The sequence below is a fragment of the Grampus griseus genome, assembly GCF_964374135.1.
Source record: "Grampus griseus genome assembly, chromosome: 8".
Taxonomy (NCBI): domain Eukaryota; kingdom Metazoa; phylum Chordata; class Mammalia; order Artiodactyla; family Delphinidae; genus Grampus; species Grampus griseus.
In genome coordinates this window covers 102,761,711-102,784,296 of record NC_139002.1, presented here as the reverse complement: position 1 = coordinate 102,784,296, position 22,586 = coordinate 102,761,711, and the positions used below count along the sequence as shown (strand labels likewise).

At 55.3% G+C, this 22,586-nt stretch overlaps 1 protein-coding gene across 1 annotated transcript; it reads right to left on the bottom strand.

Moving 5' to 3' along the window:
• Positions 1-965: 965 nt before the first annotated feature.
• LOC309826163 (solute carrier family 22 member 11-like) lies at positions 966-14,990 on the bottom strand (the record flags this gene model as incomplete). Its single annotated transcript, XM_082660125.1, is given in 11 exon segments — positions 966-1,119; positions 2,038-2,146; positions 3,837-4,051; positions 6,095-6,210; positions 8,216-8,444; positions 10,008-10,195; positions 10,326-10,364; positions 12,549-12,550; positions 12,553-12,652; positions 14,597-14,698; positions 14,700-14,990. Coding segments are annotated over 11 exon segments (1,545 nt in total).
• Between the last annotated feature and the right edge of the window lie 7,596 nt (positions 14,991-22,586).

The window sequence follows — 22,586 nt, the reverse complement described above, 5'->3', positions numbered from 1 at the left end:
TTTCCTTGACAGTGAAATTGGACAGAACAGCACCTTGTGTGCTTGTTGCATGGGTCAAATCAGATGCTGTATTAAAACAATAAGGGCTCACTAAGCCCCCACTGTTATCATTACTATGATCACGATCCTGGCTCTTGTTTAGCAAGGAGGGCTGCCTACGAACCCTCTCGCCCGAGACACAGCAGCCACACTTACGGAGCACGTGCTGTGGGCCAGGCACTGTCCTTCGTGCTCTCATATAATTACTCACTTAAACCCAAATACAACTCTTTGAGCTACACTGTTTTTTTTCAACACCTGTTTTACCAATGAGGAAGTGGAAACTTAGAGGTGATTCTGGCTATAAAAGAAAGTCGAGGAGCATTCCTTCATTCCTATTCTCTCAAAGAACATACATGAGAATAGCATGGCTTTTTTCCTGGAGGGCCCGAGGGAAGACACCTGATAATCTGTCTGGGCCTGGGCTCCTTTGCAGGAAGCCTTAAGGAGAACTGTTGAGGATCTCTTTTTCTTCTTGTGTCAGTTTGATGAGAGAGGGAAGACGCTTGCCTGCGTAGGCAGGGATTCAATCTTGGGCAGTCTGGTTGCAGAGCCGGGCTCTTGACCAGTACATTTTTCTGTCTAAGGTACAATCACCTTCTACCCGTGAGGCCTCAAATAAGTCACTTCATCTCTCTGAGCCTCTTGTAAACAGGGAGAGCAGTAGTATCTTCCTAGCAGGGTTGTTGTAAAGATTAAACGGTTTCAGAAACATGCTGCCCTGAGCATGGTGTCGGGAATGCTCTGGGCACTGAACAAGCCCGAGCTGCGGGTGTCGTCATGATGACCAGCCTGGCCCTGTTCCTGACCTCTCTGCCCGGGACGTCTCTGACCCTTGCGCTCTCCTGTCTCCGGGCTGTGGTGGACCTGCCACCGTATCTGCAGCCCCACACAGCTGCATCACTCCCAGGGTGGCCATGGGTCACTCACTGTCTCTCCAGGGCCTGGATGGTGTCAGGGAGTGGAAGTCCCCAGGTCTCCAGGAGGAAGAGGACAAAGAGGTGGGAAACGATGGGGATGACACCGTAGGAGGGGGACCCCCGCTGACCTGCTGAATGCAGGAAGACTTCTGCTGTCATCCTGTGGGTAGAGAGGAGGGCTGGGACCCTGTCACAACTGCCACTTCAGAGGGGCCACTTGGCTGGGCCAGGGGAGGGAAAGCTGGGCTGCTGGAGTCGCCCTCCTCAAGGGCTCTTCCAACCCCACCTCCTCCATTGAGCCCACCTAGATTTTCCCATCCAAAGGGTCTCTGCCTCCTGGGAACATCCAGAGTTCTTCACGGGAACTCTCTAGGGCCCACCCTATTCTCCCTGGTCTCAGGTAATTTGGAGGCTTGTCTCCGCTAGGCCACGGAGCTCCCAGTCAACAAAATCAATAAATGTGTGTCAAAAAAAAAAGAAAGAGTGGACAAGTGAGTGAGTGAGCACCGTGGGTGAGGCTGGGCCAGGCCTCTGGGGGCTGGGGTCCAGCCCTGCTCCTCAACTAAATCCTTGGCCACCCTAAGCCTCAGTCTACCCAACTGTCCAATGCAGGGGGGGCCTAACTCTAGACCACTGGGTTCCGAGGAGGTAACCTGGGGCTCTCTTGGGGCAGGGAGGGGACAGTGGGAGGCAAGCAGAGTCCCCACTACCCCGGGTAGCTCTTGGTCTCCTCACCAGGGCTCTTATAAGATTTCACCTGAGCAGAGAGCTGTGTGGCTCGAAGCGGTTTCCAGTCCAGAGGCCTCCCGAGGGCTCTCCGTGGGGCTGCCTCCGAGCCTGGACTCCTGGGGAGAGGCTGTTTGCGGAGGCCCTGGCTGAGCAGGTGCCTTAGGGGGAAGGACTCCAGGGCGTCTGCTCGGTTCCATATCGGCGCTGGGTCCCCCTCTCCCTCTGCTGTGTGTCCCTGGGTGCCCAGCCCCTCTCTCTACCCCCGCCATGGGCCCTCGCAGGGGAGTCCCTTTCTCGCCCGCCCCAGGCCTGGCGGCCCCTCCTGGGCCCAGCCGGCAGCCCAGCCTACCACAGTGAAGTTGGGAAGAGTTCCGGCTTGTAGACCATGATGCAGGTTAAGCTGATGCCAAAACATCCCTTTCCCAGCACAGCCAAGATCACATGCAGGGTCTGCAGATCTAGGCAGAGGAAGGGGTGAGGGTGGGGTCTGCTCGGGAGGGTCCCCAGGAGCCTGGAGCAGAGTGACTGGGTTCTCCCACAAGGCTGCTTTGGACTGAAAGCAGGTCCCGGGCAGTGTGACCCGGTGCCAGGCTGCCCGGGGCCAGGTGGTGATGCAGTGCAGGATGACATCCTGGTGGGTGGGCTGGGGGTGGGGTGCAGGGCAAGAACCCAGCCAGGTCTGGGGTGGGTGAGCCTGGGGGCAGCTGCGGGTGGCACTCGAGGGGTGACAGTGCCAGGGCTCCTTGGGCCCTGAGGGTGCTTCTTCTCTCAAAGGAGAGGGTCATGCCAGGCCCAGGCCCACAGCAGGGGCCCTGGGGTGCCCAGCTACCCAGAAGCCTTCCCACCACGCCTTCCCACCACCCCTCAGTCTGCCTGTGGGGCCCGTGCTTCCACAGGGAGCCTTAGCTGGGAAGCCAGGGTGCAGGTCGCAAGCCAATGGTGGGCCTGGGCCTCACTTCCCTTCCCGCACGTGGTTGGGAAGAGTCATAAATTCTCAAGTGCTCGTCTTTGGAGTTTTTCTCAGAGCGCTGCATCTCACTCAGAGTTTGGGCTCCCGACTGGTTCTCCATCCTCACCCCGCCCCTCCCAGCGGCTGGTCCTCTCTTGCCTCCCTCCTGGCTTTGCTGTCACCACGGGACACCTGTCCCTGCCCCTCCCCCAGTCACCCACCTTGCGCAATAAAATGAGACACGGAGAGGGTTTCTGGGGCCTCACAGCCTCAGCCAGAAAGGAGAGTGAGACCAGGGCCCATCCCAGCTTCCCCAGTGCTCTGCCTCTTGCTGCTTCTTTTTTTTTTAATACAGATTTTTTTGTGTCATTAATGCACCCACATTTTATAGTATCTGCAGTATGAGGTTTTTAATTTCTTAAATATAAATTTATTTATTTATTTATTTTTTGGCTGTGTTGGGTCTTCGTTGCTGCGCACGGGCTTTCTCTAGTTGCGGCATGCAGGCTTCTCATTGCGGTGGCTTCTCTTGTTGTGGAGCACGGGCTCTAGGCGCATGGGCTTCAGTAGTTGTGGCGCGCGGCTTAGTTGCTCCGCGGCATGTGAGATCTTCCTGGACGAGGGCTCGAACCCGTGTCCCCTGCATTGGTGGGGGGATTCTTAACCACTGAGCCACCAGGGAAGCCCCCTTTTGCTGCTTTTTTTGTTGGTCATGTGGGAATCTTAGCTCCCCAACCAGGGATCAAACCTGGGTCCCCGGCAGTGGAAGTGCAGAGTCCTAACCACTGGACCACCAGGGAAGTCTCCCCTCTCGCTTAGTTAACAAGAAGAAATACCCTCGGCCTGGTGCCTCTCCTGCCTCACTTGGAGCCCCTCTCAGCCTCCCAGACCCTTCTTCCCCCTGCAGACTTGGCCTCTGGCTTGAAGTCTGGTCCAGGCCTGGCTTTGTCACTTGCTAATGAGGGATCTTGGGCACCTGGCTTCGTCTCTCTGAGCCTCAGTTTCCCCAGGAAAATGGGTGGGGGGCTGGTTGGGCTGTGGCAATAATGGCCTTGGGCAGAGCCAGGGCGCAGTGGCCCCTGCCCATCCTCGGGGCCGGGGGAGGGGAAAAGGCTGGTGGTGGCGCGGTGCAGTGGACAGGCCAGCAGGCGCCCGGGCCGGCAGCCCCTCAGCCTTCCCTCCCGCTGCCCTGGCTGCACCTTGTGGGACCAGCATTTTGGCCAGGATGGCGAGGCCAGCCACAGCCAGGGAGCCGGGCAGGGTTGTGTGGCGGCCAAAGAACCTGAGTTGGAGCGTGGTGGTGATCCGGCCCCGGAAGTCCGTGGCTCCAAAGAGGACCTGGAGGAAGAAGACGCTGCTCCCCAGGTTCTGCAGGAGGAGGACTAGCCCATAGTAGGAGAGGGTGAGGGACAAGCTGTGGGGCGAATCAGAAGTCAGGTCCCTGCACCATTATCTACGCCGGGGCTGCACCGGGAGGGCACCACCAGCCCCGAGCCCCGGGCAGCCTGGTGAGGGCAGGATGCACCTCCGCGGGGTCAGGTTGTCCCAGGAAAGGGTGGGGAGGGCGGTGGCCCCATCCATTCCACGTGTGGGCCTTGGGTGTCGGCCATGGTGGGCTGGACGTTGCCTCTTAGGCTCCCTCTCCGCCAACCAGCAGGAAAACATGACCCTGTCTGGGCAGATGGGGCAGTGGGTCACGCTGACCTGCCCCTTCGCCAGGCTCTAGCACCCTCTGGCTTTGTTTCCTGTTCCCAGTCGTGGCCGGGAACCATGATCTGGATCCCACTCTACTAGCCATGGACCTGGGCAAGTCTCTGCCTGGCCCTCTCTGGACGCGTTTCTTTGTCTTGAAACATGGGATTGATAATAGAATGGGGTCTCAGTGGAGGATGCTGGCCTTCCCCCTTCAGTGCCCTGGGAGTTCTGCCCCCGAGCTGGGGAGAGCATCCCATGGCTGGTCTACACGGTCCAGAGAGATGACTCAGAAGGGTCACCCCAGCTCCCAGGTCCCCAGGCTGGGGCCTGGCTGTGACGGCATCACCACGACTTCTCCCCTGCCCCTGCTGCTTCCTGCCCTCCCTGGCCCCTCTCTGCTTCCATGAGAGGTGATCCCTAGAGCCCCCTCTGTGAACTGCCTGCTCATGGACCTCCATCTCAAAGTCGGCTTCCCAGGGGACCCCCTGACACAGGCTCCTGAGTAGCTGAACTTACAGTAGCTGAATTTCTACACCTTGGAGATTGAATCTGGCTCCACAAGTGGCCATGGTGGGAAATTATCCTCCACCACTTTTCCAGTCTGTCCCCATCCCTGCTTCTCGCAGCCCTCCCCTTCAGCAGCACCTGACTGCCGTCCTCAGGAGACATCTGGCGCCACCAGGCCAACAACGGTAGAGAAAAGCTGCGATTCCTGCAGAAACGCAGAGCTTCCTGAAGTTTGTGAAAGTGACTTGACAAGGGCCAGGCTGGAGCTGAAAGCGGCTGACCCATAGGTATCGAGAGCCCTAGCCGGTACCAACTGGGTTAACAGAAATAAGAAAACCCACGAGGGTGGCCGCTTCACAGCCTGTGATTTGAATAACAAGAGTGCAGAGTGGCCCCTGGGAGAATTGAGGAAGCCTTGATGGTTTTTGAAAAGAATGGCGCTGGACATTCAGTGGCCCTGGGCACTCCTAATTTATCAGGGGGGGAAAAAAAAAAAACTTAAGCAAAAAAATAGAGAGAGAGAGAAGCATTCTCTGTCTGAGGTGTAGCACGTATTTGCCATTATAACCCATATGTGCTTATATACGGCATAAAATAGATGTTTTCCTAATTTTGAGTTTTATTTCAAGATCAAGGCCCAATCAAACCTGACCCTCACTTTTCCATCCACTCTTCTGGAAGTCACTTAAACTGAATTTGTCTTAAGGAGCCTTTGCCTGGTCCCAGGTACCCCTGGGAGGTGGGGCCTCCTGGGGCGGGACGGGGAGTCCACGCTCAACGTGGGGCTGGAGGGTCAGAGAGCAGGACGAGGAGGTAGCTCAGCCTGGGTTCAAACGCCTGCTCTGTCATCTTGGGCAAGTTTCTTGCCTCTCCCAGCCTCTCTTTCCCCATCTGTAAAGTGGGGTATAAATGAACTTATCTGCCACCCTCTAGGAGTCCAGCTGTCAGGGTGAGTGAGTCCCAGTGATCCTTTCCAGCTGTTGCTGGTCCCTTGGCTCTGAGGACCTGGCTCTGCCTCTGCCCTGGGCTTCAGCCTGACCCTGGCACCCTGCCCAGGACCACAGCCCAGCCCTGCCGTCTAGCTGACTTCCTGCACAAGCTGGCCTCCCGATCACATCTGTACGTACTCTGTCTCCCCGACCTGCTAGGCTGCCTGTTCTGGCCAGAAATGTACCCCATGAGGCCTGCAGGGGCTGTTTCCCCACTGGACACCCCGCCCTCCTTAGCCCCGGGAGGGATGCTCAGGATGGCATACCTCGCTACCAACAGTCTGCAGCTTCTCCAGAGGAGCGCGATTATACGGAACAGGTCCAGCCCTGACCGGCGGGACTTCGCGGAGGCTACGTCCTCCTCCATGCTGGACATCAGTACCTCCAGGGATGACGGGGGCAGTGAACGTTGGGGCCATGGCCCTGCCCCACCACCGTGCCGGAAATGGTGTCCGGATGGGCAGAGTGGTAGGGAGAGCCTGGCCTTGGTCTCTGGAGACTGGAGAGCCCTGGGGGAGCGGATGGCCTGAGGGCAGAAAGGGTTCTCTCTGGCCCCTAGCTGAGCTATCTTCTGCAGACCCAGTCGCCCTACTCAGAACCAAGGAGCAGGTCTTGTGTCCCAGCTCTAGTCTCTGAGCTGCAGGCTGCAGGAAGGTTTTGACAGTTACCCCGCAAAGCCCTACCATCCCTCTTCACTCCTCTTGGCTGGCATCAGTGCACGCCCCCTCCAGCCATTGGATCCTCCCAAGTACCCATCCGGTCTCTGCCTGCACCCCGGGCCTGGCCTGCCCTGTGCTCCGCTCAGTCCCGGTCAGCTCTAGCTCACCTCCTCTTGGAAGCTTTCCCTGATCCTTCTGCCCCCAGGGAGCTCTGTGTCCTCTAGCCTCTGTCTGCACATCCTCCCACACCTACTTCCTTGAAATAGGTACCTTCAGATAAGCACATCCTGTTTCCCCAAATATGCTGAGAAGCCCCGTGAGGTAAATGAGCAGTACATGTGGATTAAGGTGATGAATAATAGAGATGGAGATGTGGGTGTGCTATTGTTGATAATGGTTGTATTGTTGTTATTGGTGGTGTTGATGGTGGCTGTGGTGGAGTTGGGGATGGTGGTGATGAGGACGGCAGTGATGGTGGTGAAGGTGGTGGTGATAGTAATGGTGGTGTTGGTGATGCTTTGCAGAGATGTTGATGGTGATGTTAATGATGGTGTTGGTAGTGATGGTGATAGTAATGGTGAAGTCAATTGTATGGTGTGCCGGTGGAGGTGATGGTGGTGGTGATGGTGGTAATAGTGATGGGGGGTCTATGCAGAGTTGTAATGCTGTTGATGATGGTGTTGGTATTAGTGGTATTATTATGATTGGTGGTGGTAATGATGGTAGTGGTGTTTGTGTAGAAATGATGACAGTGGTGGTGATTGTGGGTGTAGTGGACATGGTAATGGTGGTGATAATGGTGATGGTGATGGTGATGGAGGTGATGATGGTGATGGTTGTGGTGATAATGGTGGTGATGATGGTGATGATGATTATGGTGATAATGGTGGTGATGATGGTGATGATGATTATGGTGATAATGGTGGTGATGATGGTGATGATAATGGTGGTGGTGATGGTGGTGGTGGTGATGGAGGTGGTGATGGTGGTGGTAGTGATGGTGGTGGTGGTGATGGTGGTGGTCGTGATGGTGGTGATAATGGTGATGGTGATGGTGATGGAGGTGATGATGGTGATGGTTGTGGTGATAATGGTGGTGATGATGGTGATGATGATTATGGTTGTGGTGATAATGGTGGTGATGATGGTGATGATAATGGTGGTGGTGATGGTGGTGGTGGTGATGGAGGTGGTGGTGGTGGTGGTGATGGTGGTGGTGGTGATGGAGGTGGTGATGGAGGTGGTGATGGTGGTGGTGGTGATGGAGGTGGTGATGGTGGTGGTGGTGATGGAGGTGATGATGGTGGTGGTGGTGATGGAGGTGGTGATGGTGGTGGTGATGGTGGTGACGGAGGTGGTGATGGTGGTGGTGGTGATGGAGGTGATGATGGTGGTGGTGGTGATGGAGGTGGTGATGGTGGTGGTAATGGTGGTGATGGAGGTGATAATAGTGGTGGTGATGGTAGTGATGGTGATGGTGGTGGTGATGATGGTGGGGTTGATGGTGATGTTATGGTGATAATGGTGTTGATGATTATGGTGATGGTGATGATAGAGATGGCAAAAGCGACAACAGTGACGGTGACATCGATGGTGTTTTGATGGTGTGGGTGTGTTGATGGAGGTGGTGCTGGAGCAGATTGGGGTGATGCTGGTGATAGTGATAAGACATTCGTGGATGTCCTTCCCTGGGTCATGTCCCACACTGTATCACAAATAGCATCTCACCTCTATAGTCAGTGTCTTTTTGGCTTCCTTGTGGCCATTTATCTTGGTCCCCTTTTTGAGTTCCTGAAGCGCTCGATCTGTTTTGCCCACCATAATCAGCCGTCGGGCGGATTCCAGCAGCCACTGGTTAAAGAAGCGGGTGCTTGGCTGGGTCTTTGTTTTCTTCGTGTAGATTGGGCACTGCCCCCAGGTCATGTGGGGAGGGGGTGGTGGGCAGCAGACCTGCCAGCTGCAACAGGAGTGGGGAGAAGGCAGCCGCTTCTCCCTCTGCACCACTAATGCCAGGCTGGGGAGTCCCTGATGGTCTCAGAATAAAGATGAGTCCCAATGCCTGGCCGCCCTCTTCACCAGCCCCCACTCCCTGGCACCCCATCTGGCTTCCCTGCTGCCAGGAGCCTGCCCGCCCAAGCCCCACATTCAGCCAGCGCACAGGCTGCCTGGACATGGGGTGATTCTGGGGTCATTTCTATGGTAGAAAGCTTGCATCATGCTGCATTTAAAAAAAACACACACCTTTAAAACATCCCCAACCAGAATCAAGTGGTTTTATGAAAGTAGTAGGCTTCTTCCCAGCCTCAGGGGCAGATGGGCAGGGAGAAGCATCTCCCTTTTGAAAGGGTCAGGGTTTTCCCAGCCCGCAGGAGCTCAGCCCTGTTTGCAGGGAAGCTAAGAAAAACTTCTGGAGGCAGATTGACGAGGCGTTTACAAGAGTCAGCCTGCCTGGATTCAAATCTTGCCTCTGGCACGCAGCAAGTCACTGGCCCTCTCTGGGCCTCAGCCCCTCATCTGGAAGTGGCAGTAATAACATCATCTTGCTCATTAGAAGGAGTGTGGGTATACATCTGGTGTTACCAACAGCACCTGGATGCACCCAATCAGTGTGACTAGGGCGGCTTCATCAGTGTAACTAGGGGATGGTCTTCCTCCTTTCTTCCTGGTCCTGTTGAAACCATAAACCTCCATGTAGTCGGTGACTTTTGATCTATGATCTCTTTTATTTGCTGATGGGTCCCCAGTGCCTAAAGCCAAGTCTGGCACAGAGCAGGAGTGCAATAAATATCTGAGAATGAATGAATGAGTGCTCAGTCTTCTCTACACCCCACAGCAGACCTGCTCAACTCTGGCCCCCGGGCACAAGAGAACTTATGAGGACAGGAATTTGTGTTTACTTCCCTGTATCTCTTCTTCTAGTCCCCACCCAAGCAGGTATTTCCAGACCTCAGGGATTTTCGCAGCACTGAAAATAATAATGATAATATCTTTCCACATCCAATGCCTGACTTGGAGGTCCGCAGGCTGGGCAAGTGATGTGAGGGAGTGAAGCTGGTGGGTGTGGGGGGCTGGTTGTCAATGTGAGGGAAGAACGGAGCCCCCAGCCTCAGGCCCGGAGGTCAGTGGGCTGGAGGGAACCACGGACCCCTGGCTGAAATGCCCACCCCGAACTCTGAGCCCCCAGGATGTCTCTCCCCAGTGGGGTCTGCTCACATCATTCTCTTCCATGGTCTCGGAGGTCAGTGGGCTGGAGGGAACCACGGACCCCTGGCTGAAATGCCCACCCCGAACTCTGAGCCCCCAGGATGTCTCTCCCCAGTGGGGTCTGCTCACATCATTCTCTTCCATGGTCATGGCACCTTGGGAGCCGTGGCCAGCCAGAGTGGTAGGGCCCCTCTCACCCCGGGTCCCCCTCCCGTTCAGTGATGTTCTCCCCAAGGGAAAAGGCCCCAGCTGCACTGACCAGGATATCAGGAAGATGACCAAGAAGGGCACCAACAAGACCAGCTAGAGGGCTCGCCGGTCCCACAGGGCAAAGGCCAGGCTGCCCATGGCCGTCTGGCCGATGCTGTAGGTGCATCTCAGGATCGTCACGGTGACGGCCCTCGTGCGGGTCGTGGTCCACTCCACCACTGAAAGGCGGTGCAGATGAGCAGGTGAGGGCCACGTGCAGTGGCCTTGAGCCCCCGCCTCCCCTCCCCGACAGGGCTGGGGCAGGTGATCAAGGGATCCACTGAGCGTTGTCGAGGTCAGGATGATGCCAGACAATCCCAAAGTGCTCAAAAATCGTAGACAAGGAGATTGGAGGCAACGATGGGGCTGATGCTGGCCACGTCACCTGCAGGCAGCGCCAGCTCAGAACAGGCTTCCGCCCAAACTATTTCGGGAGACAAGCACAGTGGGGGCCTGGAGAGGGGCCCTGAGGACTTGGCATAGAGGCAGGGACTTGCCGCCGGAGGGCCGAAGGAGGCTGGGGCACCTGCCGGAGCACCTGCCAGTGCAGGCAGCACCTCCTTCTCGGATCTCCTAGGACCACGTACAGAGTGCATTTGTTATAAAAATGGCAGCCGCCTTGCTCTCTGGGCCACAGTTTCTCCATCTGTAAAATGCAGGGATTCACGAGGACACGCTGAACAAGGGAGGAGCCTGGCAGGAGGCTAAGCGCACATGGCCTTGGGTGACCCAGGCGGCTCCCCCATGCCTGTGACCGGAGGGCCCTCAGCCCCAGTGAGGTCAGCTTAGCCCGAGCCACTGCCTGCATTTAGCTGAAGTATTTGTCAGTCAGACTGGAGAGATGTGGGCGAACCTTGGCCTTGCCTGTCTGAGCAGCGCCCAGAAGCAGGGACACGCGCCCCAGATCCGGGGTGAGGTCTGGAGGCTGACACCTGGCGCTGACCCCAGGCTCACCAGGTGACCCTCAGACTGATTGCGATTTGGCTCCAGGTGTGGGTGGCCCCTGGGGACGGCTAAGTGGAGGCATGGCGGCCAGTCCTCTGAAAGTGCAAACTGGACCACCTCCTGCCTCGCTGTTCAGACTCCCCGCTACGCTCAGGATAACATAAGGCCCACAAAGAACGACCACAGTGCTGGCCCGGCCCAAGCTCTGCATGTGATGAACTCAATCATCACAACCCCGTGGGTAGGTGGCAGGGTCCCCACTCACAGGAGGAAGCCTAGAGAAGCAACAAACCTGCCTTCTAAGAAGCTGGGACACATTAGCCCCAGAGCCTGCACTGCCCAGAGTCTGGAACCATTCATGCATCCAGCGTATTATGATTGTGTGCTATATGCTGGGCACTGAGGATACAGCCCCAAGGCCCCTGCCTCCTTGGAGCTACGTTCTCCTGGGGACACACACAGTAAACGAGCTCACGAAAGCTGGGCACCGGCAGAGAGAGCCGGGAGCTGTGATGGGGTGCGTGGGCAGGACAGTGGGACCTTTGTGCCTGAAGCCGGAAAGGCCTCTGAGGAGTGGCCTGGAGCTGAGGCCTGCGTGCTGGGCACGAAGCAGCCGTGGGCAGAAACCTCTAGGCGAGGCTCGGCCCCCGGCTTCAGTGGGTTCTGTGGGCTGGACGGGAGCAGCGGTGCCCCAGGAGGGACCGGCGTGGCTCAGGGGGAGAGGCCAAGTGCTGAGCAGGGGTGTTGGGGTGCGTGGGGACTGTCCTTGGTGTGGGAGCCCAGAGGACCTCAGGCTGGGCAGCGACCAGATCCACATATAAGCCTTTGCAAAGTCACTCTGAGCTCTGCAGCAGAACGGAAGGCCCAGTAGAGGCAGGAGACCCCAGAGGAGGCCGTAGCAGGGCCAGAGAGCGCGGTGGCTTGGGCGGGGGACAGGGGGCGTGGGGCGTTGGGCTGGGGCTGTGCCCTGGAGGATGAGTGTGGGCGGTGAGGGAGGGAGCACAGGGCTGGCTCCCCGCGGGGCTGTTTTCCAGGATGGAGTCTGGTGCGGAGGGGGCTGCGCTGGGGGTGGAGAGTCAGCGGCTCAGCATTGACCGCTGTAAGTGTGAGGTGCGTCCAAGTCTGCAGTTGGGTTTACAAGCTGAGGGGGTGCAACGTGGGCGTTTTCAGCACTGGACAGCGGCGCCCCACGCAGGAGGGGACCGCGGACGGAGAGCAGGTCCCGGACAGCGTTCTGATGCTCCACCTCAGGAGGGGTGTGCTGGGGGGCAGTGGAGGGGGGGATGATGGGGGAGGAGAGGAGTATTTCTATTTCGTTACATTTCATGCACTTGGAGTTAAAAGAAAGAGGGGTCTGTCTATGCCCAGAAGACCATCAGCTCCCTGAGGGCAGGGGCTGTGCAGTGCTTGGCACACAGTAGGTGCTCAATAAAGTTTGGTGCAATAGCTGAAGATGAGAGCCAGTGTTCAGGGCAATTTCTCAGCTCAACCTGGCGTTGAGGTTCAGACATTGGGTTCTTGGCTCCCTGGGAACCTGGGACGCAGACCCCAGACCAGGGGAGGCCCTCTCTTAGGAAACGCGAACGCTCACTGGACATTTCTTTACCTCTGTCCCCACAATGCTCACTCTGTTGAAGGAGCTGGGAAGGGGAGAGATACTCACTGGTGGGAGAGGAGGCCCCAGGTGCTCCACCCGCCATGGCCCCCCGCCAGGTAGACGGACCGGCCTAGGGGCTTCAGGCCCTGGTGGTCACACACCAGGTCCCGCTGGAAGAGAAGGGGGGTGCATCAGCCTGGCTCAGGGGGTATGGAATAGCAGGGCCAGGGTGGCAGAGGAAGGTCCAGGACCCCCAGAGGGGATCCGGCCACCCTGCATGGGTTCCCCAGATTCCTAAGGCCAGGCGACCCAGGTGGAAGGGGGGGTGCGGGCAGCAGGGCTCAGCCTCCCACTGGCAGCCCACAGCGTGGCGCATGTGACACGGCTCTGGGTCTGATGGCGTGACGGCCGCTCCGAGTGGACAGTGGTGGGTGGCAGTTAAACCACAGGCTCGAATTCTGAGTCAGCTGATGACCGACAGGCTGGTGCCCCTGGGGGCGTTCCTGCACCTGGCAGAGCCCGTCTCCTCCAGAAATGGGGCTGTACGGATGCTTCTCTTACAGGGCATGAAGTTGAGCACTGATGGCTAAGCACGTGTCACCGTGATTTTCCTGCTGCCTGACGTGGACCAGACAGACATCGCCTGAACATTGGCCCCATCACCTCTCCCCCCAGGTCAGCCCTTCCCTTCACCGAGGCCTGGCCGCTCCGCCCACGGCTCCCTCTCCATCTCCGCCTCTCTTCCCTTCACTGAGGCCTGGCCGCTCCGCCCACGGTTCCCTCTTCATCTCCGCCTCTCTTCCTTTCACCGAGGCCTGGACGCTCCGCCCACGGCTCCCTCTCCGTCTCTGCCTCTCCTGCCTGAACCGCTGCAGGAGGAGCCCCCACCCCACAGGACATTCTTCACCCTGCAAAGTCACCTCTTGAAAATGCAGATCAGATCACAGCACCTCCTAGTCCCAAAGCCTCCAATGACTTTCCTTTGCACTTAAACAAAATCCAGGCCCCTTCCCCACACGCCCCGGCCATCGCCGGACCCCTCACCCTCTGTGCCAGGTTCTGCTCTTTCAACACCCAGACAAGCTCCTACTTGGACCTCTGTCCCAACTAAGCTTCCTCCCGAACTTCCTGTGACTGATTCCTTCCCTGTCTTTTAAAAAGTTATTTATTTATTTATTTATTGGCTGTGTTGGGTCTTCGTTGCTGTGCACGGAACTTCTCTAGTTGCGGCGAGCGGGGGCTACTCTTCGTTGCGGTGCGTGGGCTTCTCATTGCGGTGGCTTCTCTTCTTGCGGAGCACGGGCTCTAGGCGCTCGGGCTTCAGTAGTTTTGGTGCGTGGGCTCAGTAGTTGTGGCTCACAGGCTTACTTGCTCCGAGGCATGTGGGATCTTCCTGGACCAGGGCTGGAACCCGGGTCCCTTGCATTGGCAGGTGGATTCTTAACCCCTGTGCCACTAAGTAAGTCCCTGATTCCTTCTCTTATAATCCAAGTCTCATCTTAAATGTCACCTCTTCGGAGAGCCCTTCCCTGCCTGCCTCTCCCTCCGCTACTAGCAGGAGCTGCTGTCTCCTTTGTGCTCACCTATGACGCAGGGGCCTTGAGACTCAAGGCAGGACAGAAAGTGATGGAGAAGTTCTGGTGCCTGGCTGCCCGGGTTGAATCAGATTCGAGTGTGCTTTAGCTGTGTGTCCTGGGGCAAATCACTTAACCTCTCTGGGCTTCGGTTTTGTCACTTATTAAACGGGGTCGATAATAAAACCCACCTCAAGAGGTTGTTGTGAAATTGTGATGACAGGGAAAGCATCAGAACGGTGGCTGCCACTTAAAGGGCACGAGGTATGGACTTGTTCTGCTGTTATTACTGGTTTAAATGCTGACTAATTCTGAATTCTCCAGCAGAGTGTAAGCTCCTAGAAACCTCCCTGTCCATCCTGCAACCTTAGCCTTAGATCAGAGTCCAGGCCATCCCAAGTGATCAGTACTTACGTGTTGAGGGAGTGGCATATCATTCAACAGCGGTGATGCAGTCTATCTAATCTTCCCAGTCATTGGGAGGCTGGGAAGGAAGGAAGTGGTGGAGTTGGCTGGGGCGGGTCGGGGGGAGGCCCTCACCTCGGTCACGATGGTGGAGGTAAACGTGCTGCGGTCGTAGACCCAGCCGTCCACGCGTGGCTCCGTGGCAGCCTCGCTCCAGTTGGTGGCCGTGGCGTTGGGGGTCCAGGAGCTGCCACTGTGGTTGGCAGAAGCGCAGACACTGGTGGGGCTCCTGGTTGGGGCTCAGTGGAATGGAGACGGCCAGGAGGGCCTCGGGGGTGAGGTTTCCGGGGGCCTCAGAGCCATTGTCCAGCATGTGGGCACAGCAGCAGTGGCCTAGGACAGCAGCTGAAAAGTTCTCCACAACTAATTGGATGGGCACCCAGACAGACGGGAGGAAGAAGGTGAGGACCTGCAGGGCCTGGAAGAAGCCCGCACCCCCAGCCTGCTGCAGGAGCTCAGTGAACACCATGGACAGAGATGCCGGCACCTAGAGCAGGTCTCCTGGGGGTCAGGGAGCTGGTGAGTAACCAGCCTGCTGCCCAGAACCACTAGCAAGCGCAGGATCTCCAGACCTTCTGCTTCCGCTCACCACTCGGCCCCGTGGGGGTGGGGCAGCTGTCCGGCAGCTAGTCAAGTGTGTCCCGAGATGCCCAATATACTCTGAAGAAACCCCTCCCCGCCCAACTTCTAGGAATGGCCGCTCAGACGCTCCACGGCTCTGGAGAGGAGATAAGACTCACTGGGGCATCTGGGGCACCCTGTTCTCCAACACCAAGAATAAAAGGTCAAGAAGCTTAAAAAAAAAAAAAAAGACACTATGTCGTGATGTTACTGAATTACAGCTGCGGAAGAAACATCAACCGGGCCGTGGCCTCGTTGCCACGGTTAAAGTTAAATCCCAGCAAGGAATCCTGGGGGAGAAAGGCAGGCTCAGCTACTCAGAAAGGCCTCAGCAGCTCCCCATGGGCCACCTGATAGCATCCTTCAGTCTGAACTTTCAGAACCCTCTACATGCCCTCCTTCTAATCAGGAAACTGTTGGCCGAACTTTCACCCATCCTGGACCAATCAGTTCATTTTGCTAAAGCACAGAAGTGAGGATAAGCAGGGCCCTCTCAAGCGGGGCTCCACCACCCTGAGGCTGCAGGGAGGCCGGGGGAGGTGGGCGTGGGCGCGCGGAGCTGGCAGGAGGGCCCAGGCCTGGGCTCTGTCCCTCCTTACCGTGTGCCTCCTACCAGGCAGCATGGGGAGACCAGCTCACAGACGCGCTATTTCAGGAAATTTCCATTTCAAGGTTCCAAGTTGCCTTTATTAGATTGTAAGCTCCCCCAGGTTGGAAACCAAGGCTACAATTTCCTGGCATCCCTTAGAAGGCCCTCGTGGGCCCTGGAGCTGAGCAGACTGGGGAAGTGAGTAAAGTCACCCCCCCCCCGACCCAGTGTCTGATGCCAGTCCAGCTTGGTGTGAGGAGGCGGGGAGCCCCTGCCCCAGGGCCCCACCCTGCGCTATGCCTCTTAGTAACAGCTGCTCCTGGCACCAAGGGCTTGCTGTGTGCTCAGCTCCATGCTGACCACGCTGCCTGCACTCTCTCATTCCCTCCTCATAGCAGCCCAGGAGAGAAACAGTACTGATTCCCCTAGACAAGGAAACTGAGGCTCAGAGAGGGCAGGCAGCTTGCCCAAAGTCACACAGCATAATCAGGATTCGAACCAGACACCACAGCCTGTGCTCTCTCCGAGGCCCCTGGCTAGCTGCTGTTTGGTCTCTAGCTTGTCATGTTCTAAATCCCAGCTAAAGGCTGGAATTCAGATTTTAGGTCAGAATTAGGGCCTCCCAGGTGCAAGAAGAATTGGCTGAGTCAGTTCCGGAGAGACGTGTGAAGAGCGCTGGAAGTGTGGGTGAGGTGTGGGTAGGTGTCTGGACCCTAAACTTCCCGGAAGCTCCCCAGAGTGCTTGGGGAACCCAGCCAAGATGGCGCCCAGCCAGGAAGCCGGGAGTCCGGATTCTGGGTCTGGATTTCAAAGCCCGGGCCGCTGCCTCTCGGGCAGGAACTCGTTGTGAATTTTAAAATAGCAAATAGAGAGGTGGGGAGAGAACCAGCCCAAACTAAAGCCCAGGAGGCCAGGAGAGAGGGGCTGAATGGGAGCAGCCCCTCCAAAACTATCCCAGGCCAAATGTTACATGGAAAGAACCGTGCTTCCTGCCTAGGTTCGTGCAAACACCATCACAGGGGAAGGCCTGGACCCGTGGGCCATAACCTTGAGCAGTGACCTCCTCTCTCCGGCCCCTGGTTTCTGACCTGGGAAAGGAAGTGTTGCCGTGTTGGTGTTTCAAACCTTAGCCAGGATCAGAAACCATTGGAGTGCTGGTGAAAATGCCGTTCCCCTGTGGGCCCAGGAATTTGCATTTAAAAATAAGCCCTGAGGTGATTCTGCTGCACTAGGACCCAGGCCTCCCTTGGATAGTGGCTGGGCTAGAGGTGGCTACTGAAATCCCAGGGTCTTCGAGAGAATTCTTTTCTCCTTCTACCTCCTCCTTCCATATGCTTTAAAAAATGTTCTCTTCTTCCCTGCCATTTGCCTGTCATAGACGCCCCTAAGCTTTGCTTACAGGAGAAGGTCAAACCTCCTGGATTTGCCAGAAGGCTCCCGGAATCTCCAACTGACTTTCCGCTTCCAGACCAAGGAATTTTTTATTTGTATTTTCTCTTTTTCTGGGGCTGCGGGGGGCAGGACTGGGTGCAGCTGCTCCGCCACCTGGTGGTCATACTCGGGACTGCAGCATTCCCAGCATCACGCTCATCCTCACCCCCTGTGCCCATCCCCCAGGAATACCCAAGCAGAGGTGGGAAGAGCGGGCCTTGGGGTGGGATGCAGGCAGCCTCAGATTGTAGCCACAAAGCCCTCCAGACTGTCTCATTAAATTAATTCATGTAAAGTGAACCCCTGGTTCTCGTCGAACCAGAATTGCCCTTGGGGTTGACTTTTCTATCCAAGGGCTCTACCAATTAAAGCCAAGGCCAAGGGACTTCCCTGGTGGAGCGGTGGTTAAGAATCCACCTGCCAATGCAGGGACACGGGTTCGATCCCTGGTCCAGGAAGATCCCACGTGCCGTGGAGCAACTAAGCCCGTGTGCCACAACTAGTGAGCCTGTGCTCTAGAGCCTGCGAGCCACAACTACTGAAGCCCGCGCGCCTAGAGCCCGTGCTCCGCGACGAGAGAAGCCCCCGCAACTAGAGAAAGCCCGCACGCAGCAACGAAGACCCAACGCAACCACCACCACCACCACCCCCCGCAAAAAAAAACGCCAAGGCCAAGCTTGGCTGCCAAATGACCTTAGGCAGTTCACTTCCCTTCTCTGAACTCCAGGGTCCCTTCTCTGAATCTCTAAGGTGGAGGCCTTCTGCTTACTTATAGTGAGATTAAATGAGATAATGAATGGCCTGACAGTGGGTATTAACCACCACCATCATCACCGGCATCGCACTTGACCCCTTATTCTTCCTTTTTTTCTTTTCCAGTTGATGTCACAGCATTTCAGATCCAGCTGGGCTCACTGGATTTTGGCCCCTCCCTGCACTCCTAGAAGATCCTAGGGTCGGCAAAAGGTGAGGGTCTTTCCTGGGTTCACACAGCAGGGCAGGAGTAGAGACTTGTATAAGTCACAGACTCATGGGGGTAATGGAAGGAAAGCCCCTTCTCTGCTGTCTTAACTCCAACACTTCCCGCCCCAGAGGAATCCACTCAAATGCTTTTTTCTATGTATTCAGGAACACATCAACATTAATAATGAGTTGTCTTTAATTGAGAAGTTGTATGTGTACATGGCAAACAACCCAATGGTCCAGAACTTTGTAAAATGACAAATAAAAGTCCTTTTCCCCCATCACCCTCACCTGCCTGGAGGCAGGTGCCACCAACAATGTTTATTCTTCTAGCAAAATCTTAGAGCATCTTCAAATATATGCATCAAGTTTTAAAAGTGTTGAATAGGTAGTCAATTCGCAAGGTTCAGAACAGAAAATGTAAGCAAGGTATACAATGAAGCGGTTTCCCACCTGCCACCTTCCACAGTCCCCACTTGCCACCTCCACCCTCAGGTAACCTTTTTAAATTTCTTGTGCATCCTTTCACCTTTGCTTCCTAAAACATAAGCAAGGGCAAATGTGCATTCTTATTTTGCTCCCTTTTATGCAAAAGGTAACTTTGCACTTTGTGTTTATTTCCCCACAGTGGTATACCTTGTGCGTCCAAGAACATCCTGATTCATTTTCACAGTTGCATAGTATTCCATTGTACGGATTAGTATTCCATTGTATGGATTTCCATAATTTACCTCACTGGTTTCCTGTCAATAGATAGTTGGATTGCAACTAATATTTTGATATTACAAAAAATGTTGCAATGAATAACTTTGCACATATACTCTTTTGAATGTGTGCTACTGTATCTGTAGAATAAAATTCCGGAAGTGGGATTATGGAGTTGAGGTGTCAGTGAGCTGGTGGCCTTGAGAGGCAGCCCCAGTGGCCTCCCCAGGGACACCCTCATGTACACTGTCCCCAGCTTCCTAACACACTGCACTATGTCCACACTTGTGGGGTTTTGCCAATATCATGGGTGACAAGCAGTATTTCAAGGCAGCTTTATTTCATCTTTCTTTTCTTATGAGTGAGGTTGAGCATCTTTTAACATATTTAAGATATATTTGTATTTCTTTTTCCATGAACTGTTTCTTCTTGTTCTTGGTCTATTTTTTGATTACGGTCTGTGGCTTCCTTAGCAATTTCTACAAGCCCCTTTTATGTTGGGGAGGTTGGTTCTTTGCCTGTGATAGAAGTTGAGAATATTTTTAAATTTCTTTGGACTTTGTTACTTTGCTATTGTTATTGATCTTTTTGCATGTAGTTTTTTTTTGTCACCAAATTTTCAATCTTTTTTTTTTTGACTTTGGGATTTTTGTGTCATAATCTGAGAGGTCTCCTCCACACTATGGTGATGAAGGAATTTTTTTCATGGTTTGCCTCTTTTTTTTTTTTTTTTTGCGGTACGCGGGCCTCTCACTGTTGTGGCCTCTCCCGTTGCGGAGCACAGGCTCCGGACGCGCAGGCTCAGCGGCCATGGCTCACGGGCCCAGCCGCTCCGCGGCAGGTGAGATCTTCCTGGACCGGGGCACGAACCTGTGTCCCCTGCATCAGCAGGCAGGCTCTCAACCACTGCACCACTAGGGAAGCCCGTGGTTTGCCTCTTTAAATCAAGAAAGATTGTTGGGTTTTGTCACATGTCTTTTCAACACCTATGGGGTTGACAGGATGACTTTTCTTGTTAAATCAATGAATATGATGAATTATGTTAATAAATTTCCTGAATCATATGAATGAGTTTTCCAAAGAATGCTGAACCATCCTTTCATTCCAGCAGTGAACCTACTTAGACTAGGGCTATTATTCCTTCAATGTGCAGCTAGATTCTGCTTGTTAAGGTTTTATTTAGAGCTTTCCACGACTCTTCGCATGTGAGATTGGGCTGTGGTTTCCTCCCTTCCTTCCTCCCTTCCCACAATCTTTGTAGGTTTCGGTATCAATGTGATACTTCATTAAAAATAATTTGGCCGCGTCTTCTCACGCCCTGCCTCAGTTTACATAATGGAGGGCTTTTCCTCCATCCTCGATACGTAGGAGGGCTGAGAAACGGGAGCCTCTGGGACCGGGGAAGAGAGACGGTGGAAGAGGGTCTCAGCTGCACCTGCAGGTTCCAGGAGGTAGGATGTGACCAGACAGTCTCATATCTGAGCTTTATTTCCTCAGATGGGTCCAGGCTGCCAAGTGCTCATGTTCAGAGGTTGTGTCCTCTCCAGTGGACCCTGGTCACCACAGCCCCCTCCCCCCAAGTTTATGCTTTGACCCGATGCAAGAACCGTGATGTCTGGAAACTGCTGGAATCGTCCTGCAACCCACGGCCTTGTCCACTGGTCCTTCTCAAAGCAGGTGGCCTGAGACTGGACTTTCCCTCAGCCCCAGCTATGTGGATTCAGCCCTTGTTATTTGCCTTCTGCTCACTTCCTTTGGTTCTGTGGGGAAGGGGGGCAAAGGGCTTCTTTTCTGTGCCTTCTGATGGCGCCTACTGCGGGTACCCGAGGGCTTCCTTGGCTGCAGGAGCTCGAGGAGGCCACGTGGAGCGAGTCAGAAGTTTTAGAGACATAAGGCCCCAGAGCAGTCTCCAGCCTGGAGCTGGTGGGTCCATCCCCAGCTTGTCTGGCCCCAGTGCCACGAAGGTAGCCGGCTTGATACCATCCCCTGTGGGTTTCCTTCTCTTCGCTGTCTCACTTCCCCTCCTGAGATCACCTCCAGATAAATGGTTTACACTCAGACCTTTGGAGGAACCCAACCTAAGGCAGGGGGTCCCAACCCTCTTTTGTGAGGCGTGACAGTTGGTCAACAGGGGTCCTGGGATTATGTGTGGGCACCAGGCTGATGCCTCGGTAACGCTCTGGACTACTGAGGAGGTGGGTGGCTCGTGAATAAAGGGGGCTCAGAGATGTCGGGTGATTCCCTCAAGCCTCACAGGGATGCCACAGGGTGGTAAGCCCCACGCCCAACCCCACCCCATACTCCTTCAGGGTGTCTGCTGCTGCGGGTTCCCCTCCGTGCATTCGCCAATAGACTAAAGGGACAGAGACTTAGAGACAGAAGGATCCTGAGATGCGTCCTCACCCCTCATCTTGCCACAGAGAAGAGCCTCAGAAACATAAAGTGCTGGCCCCGGGGTGGAGGGGTGATGGGGCCAGGATCCAGGTGTCCCCGCTCGGTTCTCTCCACACTGCCTGCAGCCGCCAGAGAATGACCATGCAGTCACTGGTCACCCGTGCTCTTCCTGCCTGGACTGACCCACTCCCAGCTGTTATGAGACCCACTCTTGCATTTGTCTCGGAGGGCTTGGGGTTCATCTCATTACACATTGTAAGGGGCTGAATGGTGGCCCCCAAAGTGACGTGTCCACACCCTACTCTCCAGAACATGGGGATGTGACCTTATTTGGCAAAAAGGTCTTTGCAGATGTGATGAAGGATCTAGAGATGAGAACATCCTGGATTACCTTAAATCCAATGACAAGTGACCTTATAACAGACACACAGAGGAGAGGCACAGGGAGAAAAGGAGGTCACGTAAAAACAGAGGCAGAGATCGGAGTGATGTGGCCACAAGCCGAAGAGCACCTGGAGTCCCCAGAAACTGGAAGGCACACAGAGAGATGGTCCCCCAGAGCCTGCGGAGGGGCACGGCTCTGCAGACGCCTTGAACTTGGACTTCTGGCCTTCAGAACCATGAGAGAATAAATGTCTGCCGTTGTCAGCCCCCTGGTTTGTGGTGCCTGGTTACTGCACCCTAGGAAACTCAGACGCACATTTATTTATTCCACTTCGTTCTTAAATTTTTTTTTTTTCAACCACTGCGCCACCAGGGAAGCCCGGTTCTTAAATTTTTTTCCAGCAATTTCCCTCCATCTACCAAGACTCAGATCCCAAAGGCTGTGGAAGAATTCATCATTACTTCAGCTCCACAAATACATATTAAACACCTACCAGGTGTCAGGCCCCACGTTGGGCCCTGGGGACCCAAGATGAGTCAGCAAGGAGGTATGTTCAGTAGAGAGAGAAGTAAAAAGTCATCACGACATAGTCTGATCACACAATGTCAGCAGGACCTGACACACGTTGGGACAAAGCAGAAGACATTAACTGCTGGGGAGGGGGCTCCGGAAGAACCGAGAGAGGGCACAGGTCTGAGTCAGGGAGAGGGAGGTCGGGTGGGTATTTGAGGAAGAACAGCATGTGCAAAGGTCCTGAGGCGTGGGGGTGGGGCAGGGGGTAGAGGTGGGAGGAGAGGGTCTGGGCCCCAGAAGAATGTGTAGGGATGGAGGACTACAGGACTGGAGTAGGAAGGGGCCCTGAGCACAGAGCCCACCCGCTGGCTCTACCCCAGAGGGTGACGAGCAGCTTCAAGAAAGAGCTCCAGTTATGTTCACAGTTTTGAGAGATCTTCTTGGCCAGTGTGTGTATAGGCTTG